General features: G+C 44.5%; 1 protein-coding gene across 2 annotated transcripts in view; it reads left to right on the top strand.

The window, feature by feature from the left end:
• The window catches only part of LOC121579388 (E3 ubiquitin-protein ligase TRIM37), a 51,854-nt gene that overhangs the window by 12,125 nt on the left and 21,280 nt on the right, over window positions 1-18,449 (top strand). The window contains exons 4-17 of one of the 2 annotated variants that reach the window (XM_041893953.2): window positions 68-108; window positions 612-728; window positions 5,964-6,051; window positions 6,156-6,278; window positions 6,542-6,665; window positions 6,770-6,837; window positions 7,822-7,946; window positions 8,249-8,299; window positions 8,641-8,722; window positions 11,076-11,152; window positions 11,251-11,430; window positions 11,554-11,668; window positions 11,762-11,956; window positions 14,139-14,275. In XM_041893953.2, coding sequence (XP_041749887.2) covers window positions 68-108; window positions 612-728; window positions 5,964-6,051; window positions 6,156-6,278; window positions 6,542-6,665; window positions 6,770-6,837; window positions 7,822-7,946; window positions 8,249-8,299; window positions 8,641-8,722; window positions 11,076-11,152; window positions 11,251-11,430; window positions 11,554-11,668; window positions 11,762-11,956; window positions 14,139-14,275 — 1,523 coding nt within the window. Of the gene's footprint in view, window positions 1-67; window positions 109-611; window positions 729-5,963; window positions 6,052-6,155; window positions 6,279-6,541; window positions 6,666-6,769; window positions 6,838-7,821; window positions 7,947-8,248; window positions 8,300-8,640; window positions 8,723-11,075; window positions 11,153-11,250; window positions 11,669-11,761; window positions 11,957-14,138; window positions 14,276-18,449 lie in introns of both variants that reach the window. The other variant, XM_045224277.1, reaches the window with a different exon arrangement.

The following is an 18,449-nucleotide window of genomic DNA, read 5'->3' as shown; positions in this document are numbered from 1 at the left end:
ACATATACATCTATACAGTGTTACAACCTCCTCTGCAATGCTGACATGTAACCTCTTCTATTGACAGCGCTGGTTGACTGAGCAGAGAGCCCAATGCCCACACTGTCGGTAAGCCCTCCTACTGTGTTTGAACACAGTACTTAGTATTCCTGGCAGGGACTAGGGAAAGCGGGGGGATACCTAGTCAGTTGCACAACTGAATGCATTTAACCCAACCCCTCTGAATCAGAGAGGTGCGGGGGGCTGTCTTAATCGACATCCATGTCATCGGCGCCCGGGGAGCAATTGTGATTAACAACCTTTTTAGAATTCAGGCAGCAGAGTTATGAGTAAATCGAGGGAATTAAGTATAGATTTTCCCCCCAAATTCACAGCGAGGACGGATCTAGTGCCAGGATCAATTAATGATGCTAAAAGAAACACGTTTTTAAAGAAATCTTAAAGGCATACTAAACTTGGAGATCTGTATGTAACTGTTCCTTTGTCCAAATTGTTTGATTAGATGGTTTTGGATAGACTTAGGCTGTGGGCACCATTTAGGGGGCATTATTTGTCAAGACTGATCATGTGTGTATCTGTGTATGACCTTATGCGCGTGTGTCTGTATCCAGGGCACCACTGCAGCTGCGGGAGCTGGTGAACTGCCGCTGGGCTGAAGAGGTTACCCAGCAGCTGGACACCCTGCAGCTCTGCAACCTCTCCAAACACGAGGAGAACGACAAGGACAAGTGAGCCCCAGCATCCCTCCTCTATCCCTCGCTCCCCTGTGACCCATTGCCTCATTCATCATCACTACCACAGCTTTCTTTCTCTCTGTTGTTCTCTCTGCCCTCGCTCCCCCTCTCTATTCATACCCTATATTTCTGTTAGGATTGAAGACTTCTAAAACACAACCTGGACCCCATTTAAACTAAATGCAGTATGAGGCAAACGCAACCTAGAACAATGTGTCCTTTCAGCTAGGAAATGTGAAAGGCCCAGCACATTGTAAAGTGGGCTGAGTTTATAAATGGCTTGTTGTTTTGCACTAGGTTTCCATCCAATATGTGACAGATTTTCAAGTGAATATTCTGAAAACTATATGCGTATTTTCCCACGAGTTGTGTTCCCATCAAACAGACTTGTTGTGGATAGAAAACAGTGTGTGATGACGTAGTGCACATAAAAAAGCACTTAGTCGTATAAGCTACTCTTTGAAGAGGTAGAGTTTTCTGGTGTTTTCGGAAGATGGGCAGGGACTCTGCTGTCCTAGCTTCAGGGGGAAGCTGGTTCCACCATTGGTGTGCCAGGACAGAGACGAGCTTGGACTGGGCTGAGCGGGAGCTGCCCTCCTGTAGTGGTGGGAGGGCCAAGAGACCAGAGGTGGCAGAACGGAGTGCTCGGGTTAGGGTGTAGGGTTTGAGCATAGCCTGAAGGTAGGGAGCGGCAGTTCCTCTTGCTGCTCCGTAGGCAAGCACTTTGATCTTGTGGTGGATGCGACCTTCGACTGGAAGTCAGTGGAGGAGGTGGGTAACATTGGAGAACTTGGGAAGGTTGAAATCCAGGCGGGCTGCTGCGTTCTGGATAAGTTGCAGGGGTTTGATGGCACAAGCAAGGAGCCCAGCCAACAGGGAGTTGCAGTAGTCCAGACTGGAGATGACAAGTGCCTGCATAGTAATGATAGGAGACACCATATGAGGATATGACGGAGCTGAGTGACTTGGTGTATAGAGAGAAGAGGAGAGCCCTGGGGGACACCAGTAGTGAGAGTACGTGGTGCAGACAAAGATCATCTCCACGTCACCTAGTAGGAGCGGCCTGCCAGGTAGGATGCAATCCAAGGGTGTGCATAGCCTGAAATGCTCAGCCCTAAGAGGGTGGAGAGGAGGATCTGATGGTTCACTGTGTCAAAGGCAGCGGATAGATCTAAGAGGATGAGAACAGAGGAGCGAGTCAGCTTTGGCAGTGTGGAGAGCCTCTGTCACACAGAGGCTCAGTCTCGGTTGAGTGACCCGTCATGAAGCCTGACTTGTTATGGTCAAGAAGATTGTTCTGAGAGAGAAGAGTTGATGAGAGACAGCACACTCTCAAGTGTTTTGAAAAGAAAGGGATATAGGTCCTTCGTTTTTTACTTCACGAATCGAGTGTTGGTTTTTTGAGGGGAGCATTCTGGCCATTTTGAAGTCAGTGGGGACGCAGCCAGTGGTCAGGGATGAGTTAATGAGGGAAATTAGGAATGGAATAAGGTCTCCAGAGATGGTCTGGAGAAGAGAGGAGGGGATGGGGTCGAGCGGGCAGGTTGTCGGGCGGCCAGACCTCACTAGTCGCAGGATTTCATCTGGAGAGAATGGGGAGAAAGAGGTCAAGGCATAGGGTAGTTTTGTGTGAGTGGGACCAGTGGACTCAATAGGCTGAGTGAATGAGGAGCGAATGTCTTCAACCTTCTTTTCAAAGTGGTTGACAAAGTCATCCACAGAGAAGGAGGGGGTGGAGGATTAAGGAGGGAGGAGAAGGTGGAAAATAGTTTCCTAGGGTTAGATGCAGAGGAAGATAAGGTAGAGAGGAGGGAGTGAAAGGATGATAGGTCCTCCGGAAGTTTAGTTTTCCTCCATTTTTTCTCAGCTGACCACAGCCCTGTTCTATGAGCTTGCAATGAGTCACTCAGCCACTGAGCAGGAGGGGAGGGCTGAGCCGGCCGGGAGGAAAGGGGACTGTGCGAGTCATAGGATGTGGAAAGGGAGGAGAGTAGGGTTGAAGAGGCAGAATCAGGAGACAGGAGGGAGCAGGATTTAGCAGAAGGAAGAGATGATAGGATAGAAGAGGAGAAAGTAGTGGGAGGGAAAGAGCGATGATTGCGACGGCGCATGACCATCTGGGTAGGGGCTGAGTGGCTAGGGTTGGAGAAAAGGGAGACAGAAAAGGAAACAAAGTAGTGATCAGAGATCTGGAGGGGGGTTGCAGTGAGATTAGTAGGCGAACAGCCTCTAGTAAAGATGAGGTCAAGCGAATTGCCTGCCGTGTGAGTTGGAAGGGATTGGAAAAGGGTGAGGTCAAAAAGGCAAGGAGGGAAAAGAGAGAGTTGGAAAGAAAGGCAGACATCGGGAGGTTGAAGTCGCCAAGTACGAAGAGCGGTGAGCCATCGTCAGGAAATGAGCTTATCAAGATGTCAAGCTTATTGAGGAACTCGCCAAGTGCACCTAATGGACGATAGATGACAACAATGTTAAACTCGAGTGGACAAGTGACAGCATGGCATTCAAATGAGATGGACAGGTGAGAGAGGGAGAAAATATAAAATCTCCAGTTAGGAGAAATGAATAGCCATGTGCCACCACCGTGATGACCAGATGCTCTTGGACTAAGAGAAAAAAGGTAGTCAGTTGAAGAGTGCAGCTGGAGTAGCAGTGTTCTCTGGGGTGATCCATGTCGCCGTCAGGACCAAAAAGTAAAGGGACTGAAGGGCAGCATAGGCTGAGATGAACTCTGTGTTTTTGACAGCAGATCGGCAGTTCCAAACGCTGCCAGAGACCCGGAATTCCACATGGGTTGTGCGTGCAGGGTACAGTAAATTAGAAGGGTTGAAGCCAAGGGGTGGGGAGCGTCTGTAAAGCCTACTGGGAGAGGAGCGAACAGGTATAGAAAACACACACATAGTTGCCAAAGCTACAAAAGCGCTAAATGAGATCATCAGAAAATAACTATGTAAGATACTGAAGTGATAGAGTGGTGTGGAGCCTTCCTCGAACAACTCCGCAGAACAACCCGGCAGAACCGTCTTTGTTTCGGTGACGGTCTTAGTTTTGCCGACGAGACCGCCACTGACACAACCACCACTTACAGCTGCCGCTGAGAAACCAGGGGAGACTGAAGTACTAACACTAATTGCTGATTGCCTAGGAGAGGAGAAACCACTCCCCCGCCAATACTGCCTCTGATTACCAAAACAAGTCACAAATTACCCTGCCCCTTAATCCTGGTTGATGTGTCAACAATCATCTGCATGTTTTGAGCAGTCGCAGTTCACACACCAAGTAGGCTTCAGCAGTTCACACACCAAGAAGGCTACTGCGAAGACAGGCAGCACTTAAAGTAGATGGCCCTAGCTAGAAAAAAGACAGTACTAGACAACAACAGATAAAGACAAAAATTATACTTATCACTCCTGGAGATATCAGGAGTCCTCTAGCTATAGAATGAAGCACTTGTTGCATAATCTACAGTACCAGTCAAAAGTTTGGACTCACCTACTCATTCCGGGGTTTTTCTTTATTTTTACTATTTTCTACATAGTAAAGACATCAACACTATGAAATAACACATATGGAATCATGTAGTAACAAAAAAAGTGTTAAACAAATCAAAATATATTTTATATTTGAGATTCTTCAAATAGCCACCCTTTGCCTTGATGGCAGCTTTGCACACTCTTGGCATTCTCTCAACCAGCTTGCTTCATGAGGTAGTCACCTGGAATGCATTTCAATTAACAGGTGTGCCTTCAATTTGTGGAATTTATTTAATTCTTAATGCGTTTGAGCCAATCAGTTGTGTTATGACAAGGTAGGGGGTTATACAGAAGATAGCCCTATTTGGTAAAAGACCAAGTACATATTATGGCAAGAACAGCTCAAATAAGCAAAGAGAAATGACAGTCCATCATTACTTTAAGACATGAAGGTCAGTCAATCTGGAAAATTTCAAGAACTTTGAAAGTTTCTTCAAGTGCAGTCGCAAAAACCATCAAGCGCTATGATGAAACTGGCTCTCATGAGGACCGCCACAGGAATGGAAGACCCAGAGTTACCTCTGCTGCAGAGGATAAGTTCATTAGAGTTACCAGCCTCAGAAATTGCAGCCCAAATAAATGCTTCACAAAGTTCAAGTAACAGACTGTGTGAATCAGGCCTTCATGGTCGAATTGCTGCAAAGAAACCACTACTAAAGGACACCAATAAGAAGAAGAGACCTGCTTGGGCCAAGAAACACGAGCAATGGACATTAGACCGGTGGAAATGTGTCCTTTGGTCTGGAGTCCAAATTTGAGATTTTTGGTTCCAACTGCTGTGTCTTTGAGACGCGGTGTGGGTGAACGGATGATCTCTGCATGTGTATTTCCCACCATAAAGCATGGAGGAGGAGGTGTTATGGTGTGGGGGTGCTTTGCTGGTGACACTGTCTGTGATTTATTTAGAATTCAAGGCACACTTAACCAGCATGGCTACCACAGCATTCTGCAGTGATACACCATCCCATCTGGTTTGGGCTTCGTGGGATTGTCATTTGTTTTTCAACAGGACAATGACCCAACACACCTCCAGGCTGTGTAAGGGCTATTTGACCAAGAAGGAGAGTGATGGAGTGCTGCATCAGATGACCTGGCCTCCACAATCCTCTCACCTCAACCCAATTGAGATGGTTTGGGATGAGTCGGACTGCAGAGTGAAGGAAAAGCAGCCAACAAGTGCTCAGCATATGTGGGAACTCCTTCAAGACCGTTGGAAAAGCATTCCAGGTGAAGCTGGTTGAGAGAATGCCAAGAGTGTGCAAAGCTGTCATCAAGGCAAAGGGTGGCTATTTGAAGAATCTCAAATATAAATACATTTTGATTTGTTTAACACTTTTTTGGTTACTACATGATTCCATATGTGTTATTTCATAGTTTTGATGTCTTCACTATTATTCTACAATGTAAAAAATAGTAAAAATAAAGAAAAACCCTTGAATGAGTAGGTGTGTCCAAACTTTTGACTGGTAGTGTATTTCAAATTGGCCATGTTGTCAAGCGTATTTTGTTTTGTTCGACTTTTGGAAAGTTTATCGACAAATTCTGCGTTTCCATCAGGCCTATCGTGAAATGTTTTATCCGACATGTACTTTACTCGCATAAGAAGGTTGGATGGAAACCTGCTTCATGTGACAGAAAATGTGCTGAGAAGAGATTCCATAGGGTCTGGATGTGTCAGTTGTCTATGGTTTGTCTACAGGTGTGAGAACCACCATGAGAAGCTCAGTGTGTTCTGCTGGACCTGTAAGAAGTGCATCTGCCACCAGTGTGCTCTGTGGGGAGGCATGGTAAGTGGCCCACAGAGGAGTATTCTCAGTCAAGCCCACATACCTTTGGTATAACAAAACAAGTGCTCTGTCATTTTTATGTTTACCCCTTTTCCTTCCCCAAGCATGGCGGCCACACCTTCAAGCCTCTGGCTGAGATCTACGAGCAGCACGTGACCAAGGTGAACGAGGAGGTGGCCAAGCTCCGCCGCCGCCTCATGGAGCTCATCAGCCTGGTGCAGGAAGTGGTGAGGGGCACTTGTTTCGGTTTCTTTTTTTAGCTTGGTTAGAAGCACACATGAAAGAATAGTATCAATATCACTACTGCACACTGCTGAATTTAGCCACTAGATGGCACAAGGGCACTACAGCTAATTCTCCTCTGTAGTGATGGGATGCCTCCTCTACTCCATCCCTCTGTGATGACAGATGAAGTTACCGTTGTACCAAAATACATTACTGCTCCGCAACAGTCTGCCTTAATTCAACATATGTTTTCTGGTTCTCTCAGGAAAGGAATGTGGAAGCAGTGCGAGTGGCCAAAGACGAGCGAGTGCGAGAGATCCGTAATGCAGTAGAGATGATGATTGCCCGTCTGGACAACCAGCTCAAAAACAAACTCATCACCCTCATGGGTACGCTCATTTCATGACACCATTCAGGTTTCTTTCTAGTCACTGGAATGCCCTTCTATGTCACTGAAATATTATCTTTAAATGAAAATGTCCTCTCACAACAGGTCAGAAGACCTCCCTCACCCAAGAGACTGAGCTACTGGAGTCTCTCCTGCAAGAGGTGGAACATCAGGTGTGTGTACCATACCAGTATACAGTGTACCATTTAAAAAAAGATTTAACACCAATAAACCGAAAGGCAATGGGAACTCCATAGGTAGCACTAAAAGTGGATTGGAAATGTGTTGTACCTGCTTGAGAGGGTGTGTTTCTTGCAGGACATACTGTGTTGTCTTGTGGTTTGTGTAGGCAGGTGTTTAGGAGGAGAGTGGGGAGTGAGCGTTTTCGGTGGCAGTCTGGCACGCCACACCGTACAGCACTCTGGGTAGCAGGAAGCTGAGCGAGAGGAGGCACTGAGCCACCAATCGTCTAGAGGCTTTCTGTCTTTTCATATCCTCTCCATCTGCACTGGCCCTGAACAGACAGGATGGTCAAAGCAGTGATGTTCATGACCATGATGTGCTTTCACCTGTCCAGTTCTTTCACATCAGTGCAGATAAAGAAAAGGAGAAAAGGATAGGAAGCCACTTCAGACTACTGAGATGCACTTTTTGTTTTCTGAGCAAACTGATTTGAAACTTTAAGAAACCAGGTGCGTTCGCCCTGATTTGAAACTTGTGAAAAACATCAAGATTTTATGGTGTTAGATGAGTAAATGATTGACGAGAGCTTGATTATCCTACCCATTTCACAGTCCAGAGATTTCTGTATTTCAAAACTGAGCCTAAATTCAATGGTTGCCAGTGCCCTGAGAGAATGGCTGTCCATTCCGCCATGTAAATCTTTCAGGACTTTTCTCAGGGTCTTTAATGCTTTTTGCATAGTAATTTGAGGAAAAACAACAAGCTGTTCTCAAACCTTCACACAGGTGTTTTCTTATAAATTGACTTCTCTGAAGTCACAACCTTGGCTTTTTCATCGCCTGTGGAACTTTACCTTGAGTGTGTCATGCCACCAGTGAAATGAGATGCATTAAGAGTGGGGGTGGCGGGGGAGTGGTGGTCAGGTGTTGCCCTGCAGAGCTCTTCAATTGTGTGTGGTGTTCTCTGTCCTACAGCTGCGCTCCTGCAGTAAGAGCGAGTTGATCTCCAAGAGTCCAGAGATCCTGCTCATGTTCCAGCAGGTTCACCGCAAGCCCATGCAGTCCTTTGTCACCACTCCAGTCCCCCCAGACTTCACCAGGTAACATACTAACTAAACCTACTGCACAAAACCCATTTGGCATTTTACTGTACCTACACACCTCCCTAGGTACTGTACTAAACCACAGATCATGCGACTAGAGAACTTGATAATTTTTTTTTGGCATATTTTATTGTCGGCAGAGAAAGGAGGCTCCACTTAGATGTTCAGTTCAATTTTGTATTGTCAGATATACATTTCCATTTGGATGATTCATAATGCAGCAAGATATTGTTATGCTTTTAATGGATATTTCATGACATTGAGAAGTGTAATTACGGAACAACACTCTCTCTCCACAGTGAGCTGGTTCCTGCCTATGACTCAAGCACTTTTGTTCTGGCAAACTTCAGGTAAAAAAATCATCTCTGTATCTAGTCTTGAAAATGTTTGGATATGAGCTTGTGTATGCACAAGGAATAGAAATCGACAGTCTTTGAACAACAAACTAAACATCTTTTAGCTTCCGTTTCTTGGAAAATAGTAAAGTACCCCATTGGGTTGCTCATACTTTATTTTGGGTTGCCAGGTCCAAGGCTCTGATTAAGGCAACCAGGGACACGTCGGCCCATGATGAGCAATCTCTCTCTCGTTGTGACACTTCACCAAGAAGCAGTTGGAAATGTCTTGTTTAATGAATGGGTTCCTCCTATCTGACTTGTTTTTCTGCCTGTGTGTTGCGTTGTCCTTACAGCACCCTGAGACAGAGGGCAGATCCCGTCTACAGCCCACCACTCCAGATATCTGGCATCTGCTGGAGACTCAAGGTTTACCCAGTGAGTAGACACACCAACAATTGGTTGTTCTCTAGTACTTAGTAGTAATTGCTACCAAACTACTAATGATCTCTTATGTTCATCATATCTTACTCTAACTACTAGATTTGATATGTCACCTTTTCCACAACTAAGTGGTCAATATTGGAGATTGTGAAAAACTCTCTGGTTTAATGTTCATCATTATTAGGGGTTCAAGCAGCGAACCTGGTGAAACCCTGTTGGATTTCTTGGCATTCAGTACGGGTTCAAGCAGCAAAGCTGGTTTCTTCTGGTTTATTATTATTATTATTATTATTATTATTATACCGGTTCTTCTTGCAAGGAAAATGTAACATGCAAATTCCTGTGAGATGTTAAGGCAGAGGGTGCAACTTGACATGATGGTAAAGGCCAATTGGCCACAAGGTAGCACTATAACAGGCAATTTAAATGGCATACTTTGAAAAGTCACGCCTCTCACCCCATATGACCTAATGTCCTGAAATTCAGTGCATATGTCCCTCTTCTCACAAGGATCACATTTGCCTCAAGGACCCATAATGTCTGTCATAATGGATTTTCCGGCATTTAGAATTTTGTGAAAAACACTTAAATGACATATCCTCCACTGGGTCGATCTGGATGAACCTTGACATATGGCATCTATGGACCAAGGTCTCTCAACGCAATATTTTCCAGACTGGCATGTCAAACAACATGGCGCTACTGACCAATAAATGTGATCGTGGTCTGGCACATTAATGCATATAAATCAGACATTAATATTTGTGTTGTAACCAAACTTGGTACACATGTTCAAAACACTGTCAAGACTCAACATATGCAAGTATATTCAGATCGACCTTGTTGGCACTATTATGGCACATGTTTATATCTCTCGATCGTTTTGACTCGGTGATGCAATTTGGCACACATTTTATGAGTCTAGCTAATCTGTTAAGTATGGTTATGGTTCAGTTTGGCCGCATGTGGGCGCTGTTGGAAAAATAATAATTCATGCAAGCTTATTGCGGCCATATTGTTTGATCAAGCGTCTTGGAAAATATTGCGTTTGAAGATGTTAATCCATATGTGATGTATACCAAATTTGGTGCAGATCAGTCTAGCTGTTTTGGAGAAAATGTTTAAAGTAGTCAACATCATAAAAAATAGTCCAAAATATGCATATTGCATGATTTTAAAAATTTTGAGTTGTGGTATTTGGCAAGCGTGATAAGGAGTACAGAAGTAGTTCCTCTAGAGCGATATGCCCACATCTTGAACCCCGACATTGCTTCTTGCAGCTATATTTATTATGTTCCTTCTGCCAATTTGGTGAAAAAATTTGAATTCCAGTGAGATGGTAAGGCCTAGGAGGGTGCACCCTTGCATTATGGTAAAGGGACAAAGGCCACACCCTCCTATGCAATTCCATGCCAATTGGCCAGATGGTGGCGCTATAACAAGAGATTGAAAATGCAAACTTTGAAAGCTCACTCCGTGTGACGTAGAGTCGTGAAATTTGGAACATAGGTCTGTCTCTTCACAAGGAACAAATTTGCCTCAAGAACCCATAAGGTCCGCCATGATGGATTTTTCGCCATTTACAATTTGGTGAAAAACACTTAATATGCTACTCCTTTGGCACTGAATGACCGATCTGCACGAAACTTGATATATGACCTCTATGGACCAAGGTCTCTTAATGCTATATAACACACTAGTATATCAAACAGAATGGCCGCTACTGACCAATAAACATTCATGTGGGCATGGTCTGGCACGGAAATGCATATAAATCAGACACTGATAATCGTAGTGTAACAACTTGGTACATATGTCCCAAACATATGCAAGCACATTCAGATCGACCACACAGTGATGCTATAATGGACATGTTTATATCTCTTGATCTGTTTGACTCCGAGTGATGAATTTTGACACATGTGCTCAGGGACATGAGTCTAGCTAAGCTGTAAATTATGGTTAAGTTTGGCCACATGGTGGCACTGTTGGACAGGATAAAACATTAATGCAAGCTCATTGGCTCATAGCAGGCGTATGTTTGAGCTGGTGTCCTGGAAAATATAGGGTTTGAAGACATGGGTACATAGATGCTATGTACCAATTGCTCCATTGGTTCTGGAGAAGAAGACGTGTAAAGTATTTAACATCATTGAAAAGTTGTGCTGCGCGATTAACCAAAATGAGTTTTTAACAACTAATTGACCAACGTCTGTTCAATTATTTGAATTCCATTTAGTTCAGTTTTTTACTGTGCACAGTTTCTCTAGAGATACATCCGATCCAGCTTGAACCTCTGCTTGCACCCCTGCTTGCAGCTATATTGTGTGTTTGTTTTTCCCTTCAGGATGGCAATGGTGTGGTGCGTGGCAACTATCTGTCAGTTTTCTTGGAACTATCTGCAGGACTCCCTGAAACGTCAAAGTATGTTTTTCTCAAATTATTGTAATTTCTCTTTCTTTGAATCAAGTTTTCACTTGTATTTATGTCACCTTCAACGTGTGTATTTTGTGTGTCTATAGATATGAGTACCGTGTGGAGATGGTCCATCAGGCCTCCAGCGACCCCACTAAGAACATCATCAGGGAGTTTGCATCAGACTTTGAGGTGGGGGAGTGCTGGGGCTACAACCGCTTCTTCAGACTGGACCTGCTGGCTAGCGAGGGCTACCTCAACATGCAGACTGACACAGTGGTCCTCAGGTTACCACTAATACACATTAGAGAGAAAGATGCCATTTCTTTATCAATTCTTATAACTCTGGGTTTAGTGTCTTCATTGAAGTCTTGTTTGACTGTACCAGTACTGGTCTCTCTCCTGAACAGGTATCAGGTGCGTTCGCCCACCTTCTTCCAGAAGTGCAGAGACCAGTACTGGTACATTAGCCAGCTGGAGTCAGCCCAGTCCAGCTACATCCAGCAGATCAACAACCTCAAAGAGGTGGGTTTTAGATCACCACAAATTAATCTCTAATTAATGTAAACTAAAATGATTTGCGGTAAGTCAGTGCATATTATGTCTACACGTTCTCAGAGGCTGGCCATTGAGCTGTTCCGTAGGCAAAAGTCTCGCAGCTCGTCCCCTCCTGACCAGCGCCTGTGCCCCTCGACCTCAGAGAGAGACTCCCGCTCAGGGAAAGGCCCCGTGGCTGAGGATGGCTGCCAGACCACTGCCACCGAGACCAAAGAGGAAGAGGAGGAGGAGAAGACCCAGCACGATGACTCCAATGTAAGTCACTCCGACATGATCACTTTATCATCATATTCATCCATATTCATGATGACCACAGAGGTTCACTCTGTATTGGTTCATATTTATGGTTCAAGATGGGCACACAACACATGATTATAGTACCCACACACACCGATTAGAAGCTCTTCAGTTTTATAGCTACAGTGAGGGAAAGTATTTGATCCCCTGTTGATTTTGTACGTTTGCCCACTGACAAAGACATGATCAGTTTATAATTTTATTGGTAGGTTTATTTGAACAGTGAGAGACAGAATAACAACAAAAAAATCCAGAAAAACGCATGTCAAAAATGTTATAAATTGATTTGCATTTGAATGAGGGAATTAAGTATTTGACCCCTCTGCAAAACATGACTTAGTACTTGGTGGCAAAACCCTTGTTGGCAATCACAGAGGTCAGACGTTTCTTGTAGTTGGCCACCAGGTTTGCACACATCTCAGGAGGGATTTTGTCCCACTCCTCTTTGCAGATCTTCTCCAAGTCATTAAGGTTTCGAGGCTGACGTTTGGCAACTCGAACCTTCAGCTCCCTCCACAGATTTTCTATGGGATTAAGGTCTGGAGACTGGCTAGGCCACTCCAGGACCTTAATGTGCTTCTTCTTGAGCCACTCCTTTGTTGCCTTGGCCGTGTGTTTTGGGTCATTGTCATGCTGGAATACCATCCACAACCCATTTTCAATGCCCTGGCTGAGGGAAGGAGGTTCCCACCCAAGATTTGACGGTACATGGCCCCGTCCATCGTCCCTTTGATGCGGTGAAGTTGTCCTGTCCCCTTAGCAGAAAAACACCCCCAAAGCATAATGTTTCCACCTCCATGTTTGACGGTGGGGATGGTGTTCTTGGGGTCATAGGCAGCATTCCTCCTCCTCCAAACACGGTGAGTTGAGTTAATGCCAAAGAGCTCGATTTTGGTCTCATCTGACCACAACACTTTCACCCAGTTCTCATCTGAATCATTCAGATGTTCATTGGCAAACTTCTGACGGGCCTGTATATGTGCTTTCTTGAGCAGGGGGACCTTGCAGGCGCTGCAGGATTTCAGTCCTTCACGGCGTAGTGTGTTACCAATTGTTTTCTTGGTGACTATGGTCCCAGCTGACTTGAGATCATTGACAAGATCCTCCCGTGTAGTTCTGGGCCGATTCCTCACCGTTCTCATGATCATTGCAACTCCACAAGGTGAGATCTTGCATGGAGCCCCAGGCCGAGGGAGATTGACAGTTCTTTTGTGTTTCTTCCATTTGCGAATAATCGCACCAACTGTTGTCACCTTCTCACCAAGCTGCTTGCCGATGGTCTTGTAGCCCATTCCAGCCTTGTGTAGGTCTACAATCTTGTCCCTGACATCCTTGGAGAGCTCTTTGGTCTTGGCCATGGTGGAGAGTTTGGAATCTGATTGATTGATTGCTTCTGTGGACAGGTGTCTTTTATACAGGTAACAAGCTGAGATTAGGAGCACTCCCTTTAAGAGTGTGCTCCTAATCTCAGCTGGTTACCTGTATAAAAGACACCTGGGAGCCAGAAATCTTTCTGATTGAGAGGGGGTCAAATACTTATTTCCCTGATTTAAAATGCAAATCAATTTATAAAAAAATTTACATGCGTTTTTCTGGATTTTTTTGTTGTTATTCTGTCTCACTGTTCAAATAAACCTACCATTAAAATTATAGACTGATAATTTCTTCGTCAGTGGGCAAACGTACAAAATCAGCAGGGGATCAAATGCTTTTTTCCCTCACTGTATGTATGTATGTCTCGAGGCCAGTGGTCGAAACGGTTAAATGGTGTGTGGATAGGATAGTCTCCTTCATATTCACACAGGGGCGCAACTTTGGTTTTAGAAGTGGGGGGGACATAATAAATAAATATATATATATATTATTTATTTATTTTATCCAGTCGGATAAACACTCCAAACAGCCTACCCGACCGCTCGGAGGCGTCCGTATGTTCCTAAAGCACACCGTTGCCTCGTTTTGTATCACATTCCAATGATAAAACTGGGGGTGGGGGACAAAAATGCAAGTTGCGCCCCTGTATTCACATAATAATATTTTAACAGAAGAAGATAAAATACAGCAGAGTAGGAAAAGCTGTTTCGTGTTAAGCACTAAATGCTGTTATGTAAATGCTGCGCTAACGTTGTGGTGTGGTCAGGAGCTGTCTGATGGGGACTTGGAAGGGGACTGTCTGACGGGGGACGAGGAGGTCAACCCTCTGGATGGTAGCAGCACCTCGGGCAGCTCCACGGCAACCAGCAACACAGAGGAGAACGACATCGACGAGGAGACCATGTGAGTGACCCAGCGCCACAGTCACCCCTAACCACAGAGCTTTCTCTCTAGTTTTAGTCCACCAATTGTTTGAGGGGGGAAAATGCAGAAATTATATTATCTGCATCTTATTTTTATATGAGTCGTGTATGCGGACTTCATCAACGTGAAGTTTTCAAACCCCTGAGCCCAGAGAGACTGTGTGTGTGGAGTGCAGGGCTGTTGCTGAAGCATTCGTCTCACATGTTCTCTCTCTCTTCTCCACCCCCTCACTGTGAGCTCACCAGATGAGCCATCCGTGAGTCATCACTGCTCCTCATACCGCCTGGCTGAGTGCAAAAAAATAACACAAAGCTCTCCAGCTCCTTCCACGCACACACACACACATGCACATACACTAGGGTTGAATATTTTCCAGAAAATCTACCCATTTTCTTTCCCGAGAAAATTGCAACCATATCACGGTATTCCTGAAAGTTCTGTCAGTCACCACACAATTTGTTGATGTAGTTTAGTTTAAATGTAGGCCTAAAATATTATGAGGTTATTAGCCTACAGACTAGTGAACATTACATTTGTTTTAGCTTACCATTGACTGAAATATGTCAGCCAGCTTGTTAACCCTTTTCTCTCCCCTTGCGCTTGGCTATCAGGGGAATTTCGGGAGGTTGTGTTTTTACTTTATGATAGTCACCACATTAAGTGGGTTTTGTCACAGGGAACATATTAGATTCTCTGCTAGACAAGCAAATAGGCCTAGTAGCGGAGATTAAGTTGATCAAATCCCTGCAAATCTGACTAGTCAAACCCGTGGATTTGCTTTTGTTATTGTAACATCATGTTGCAAATGTCTATTTCCTCGAGTGTGTTTGTGGACACAATGTACCAGCCATTTTGTTAACAGTAAGTAGCTGCAGTTTATATTTTGAGCCTCTGCCAGTGCCACAAAGATAGTTTGGAGATTTGTGAATATAAGATGGAAATTGCCTTCAGTAAGTAACTGCATTGAGAAGTCAGCAATGCAATTTATAGAAGTCATGCAAGAAAGTGGTGTTTTCTATTGGGGACTTTACATTGAGAAGGCTCAATATGGTAGGCTGCTAGCATTGAGAATACTGGTCTAATGTAGGCTATGAATGAAGCCAGAGAATTGACATTTCCGATTCATGCATGCAGCAATTCGCACATGTATTTTTGCAATAGTGCTACATAAATTTTTTATATTATTGGTCCACGGGACCCGTCAATAATTCTCGGGAAACGGGAAGGAGCTTGGTCGGGAAGTCCCAGGGTACTGGTCACCAGTAAACCCTGATATACACACATACGTCCAGTTTATTAGGTATACCCAACTAGTACTCTGCCTCCAGAACAGCCTGAATTCTTCGGGGCATGGAAACATTACTCAATTGGTATTAAGGGACCTAACGTGTGCCAGGAAAACATTCCCCACACCATTACATCACCGCCACCAGTCTGTACCGTTGACACCAGGCAGGATGGCACCATGGACTCATGCTGCTTACACCAAATCCTGACTCTGCCATCAGCATGACGCAACAGGAACCAAGATTCGTTGGACCAGGCAATGTTGTTACACTCCTCAATTGACCAATGTTGGTGATGAAGTGCCCACTGGAGCCGCGTCTTCTTGTTTTTAGCCGATAGGAGTGGAACTCGGTGTGGTCGTCTGCTGCAATAGCCCATCCGTGACAAGGACCGACGAGTTGTGCGTTTCGAGATTCCGTTCTGCACACCACTGTTGTACTGCGCCGTTATTTGCATGTTTGTGGCCCGCCTGTTAGCTTGCACGATTCTTGCCATTTTCCTTTGACCTCTCATCAACAAGCTGTTTTCGCCCACAGTACTGCCGCTGACTGGATGTTTTTTGTTTGTCGCACCATGACTGTAAGTCGCTTTGGATAAAAGCGTCTGCTAAATGGCATATTATTATTATTATTATTATTATTATATTATATTATTATTGTCGGTAAACCCTAGACATTGTTGTGTGTGAATAGCCCAGGAGGCTGTCCATTTCTGAGATACTGGAACCTGCACGCCTGGCACCAACGATCATACCATGCTCAAAGTCGCTTAGGTCTAACGTTCAATCGAAAGGTAACTGTATGCCTCTGCTTGTCTGCTTTATATAGCAAGCCGCGGGCACGTGACTCACTGTCTGTAGGAGCGAACCATTTTCATGAACGGTGTTTGTAACAAACTGGACACTGAGTGTACCTACACATTATCTCACATGTACCGTATACATAAAGACAAGTATGCATACACAAAAACATAGAGAACCCTTGCACGCACACACACACACACACACACACACACACAGAGAAATACACACATTGTCCAATCTCCCATGCCTCTCCTGAAACACTTAAATCCATGTTAGTGCTCCATGTTTGCTTTTAACAAGGATCCTCTCAGGCCCTGTAGGGGAAACTACAGTCAATTGTCAGCCCCACTCTCTGCCCACAAGGCACTTCTCACTCACTCACTCAATGCTGTCGGTCCAGTAGGGCTTTTTTTTCTCTCCCTGTGGTTGGACAGATGCTCTGGGATGTGTTGCTCCGTTGTTCCCCCGTCTATAAATGCGCTGAGCGGTGTGCGCCGGCGAGTGAGAAAAGCTCTGCTGGAGATCTGACTCATGTTGTACTGGAGACTGATACAATAGCTGCTGTGTTTCCCCTGTTATCCCCTCTTCTCCCCCGGGGCATACCTAAAGGAATGTGTACAGGGCATTCTTACACAGACCGACGTATACGAGCATGCATAAAGTACATGCAGACACACACACGGACACTTACTTGAATACTCTCAAATGGGCACGCACATCCCATGGGGCCATTTGGCCCCTGCTAAAAGAACAGAATGACTCGTCATGAAGTTGTACCATTCCAGAGAGAACATTGCAGTGCACTGTCCATCCAGTTCATCAGTAGAGATACAGTGCATTCGGAAAGTATTTAGACCCCTTGACTTTTTCCACATTTTGTTACGTTACAGCCTTATTCTGAAATTGATTAAATTGTTTTTTTTCCCTCATCAATCTACAAACAATACCGCATAATGACAAAGCAAAAACAGATTTTTATAAATTTGTGCAAATGTATATATTTTTTAAAACTATTACATTTACATAAGCATTCAGACACTTTACTCAGTACTTTGTTGAAGCACCTTTGGCTGGGGCACTCAAGGACATTCAGAGACTTGTCCCGAAGCCACTCCTGCGTTGACTTGGCTGTGTGCTTAGGGTCGTTGTCCTGGAAGGTGAACCTTCACCCCCAGTCTGAGGTCCTGAGCGCTCTGGAGCAGGTTTTCATCAAGGATCTCTCTGTACTTTGCGCCGTTCATCTTTCCCTCAATCCTGACTAGTCTCCCAGTGCCTGCCGCTGAAAACTACCCCACAGCATGATGCTGCCACCACCATGCTTCACCGTAGGGATGGTGCCAGGTTTCCTCCAGATGTGACGCTTGGCATTCAGGCCAAAGAGTTCAACCTTGGTTTCATCAGACCAGAGAATCTTTTTTTGAATTTTATTTTAGGGGGTAGATCAGCTTTAATATTGCAGATAGATTGTAGCTTCCGTCAATGTAATTGTCTGCATCACTTCCAATCCCCCATATATGTTTTGCAAAAAAAATATATATATATATATATATATATACACAGTGGGGAGAACAAGTATTTGATACACTGCCGATTTTGCAGGTTTTCCTACTTACAAAGCATGTAGAGGTCTGTAATTTTTATCATAGGTACACTTCAACTGTGAGAGACATAATCTAAAACAAAAATCCAGAAAATCATATTGTATGATTTTTAAGTAATTAATTTGCATTTTATTGCATGACATAAGTATTTGATCACCTACCAACCAGTAAGAATTCCAGCTCTCACAGACCTGTTAGTTTTTCTTCAAGAAGCCTTCCTGTTCTCCACTCATTACCTGTATTAACTGCACCTGTTTGAACTTGTTACCTGTATAAAAGACACCTGTCCACACACTCAATCAAACAGACTCCAACCTCTCCACAATGGCTAAGACCAGAGAGCTGTGTAAGGACTTCAGGGATAACATTGTAGACCTGCACAAGGCTGGGATGGGCTACAGGACAATAGGCAAGCAGCTTGGTGAGAAGGCAAAAACTGTTGGCGCAATTATTAGAAAATGGA

Source organism: Coregonus clupeaformis, chromosome 13 (genome assembly GCF_020615455.1).
Source record: "Coregonus clupeaformis isolate EN_2021a chromosome 13, ASM2061545v1, whole genome shotgun sequence".
Taxonomy (NCBI): domain Eukaryota; kingdom Metazoa; phylum Chordata; class Actinopteri; order Salmoniformes; family Salmonidae; genus Coregonus; species Coregonus clupeaformis.
Note: the sequence above shows the minus strand (reverse complement) of the source record. Positions and strands in the feature narration are given on the sequence as shown.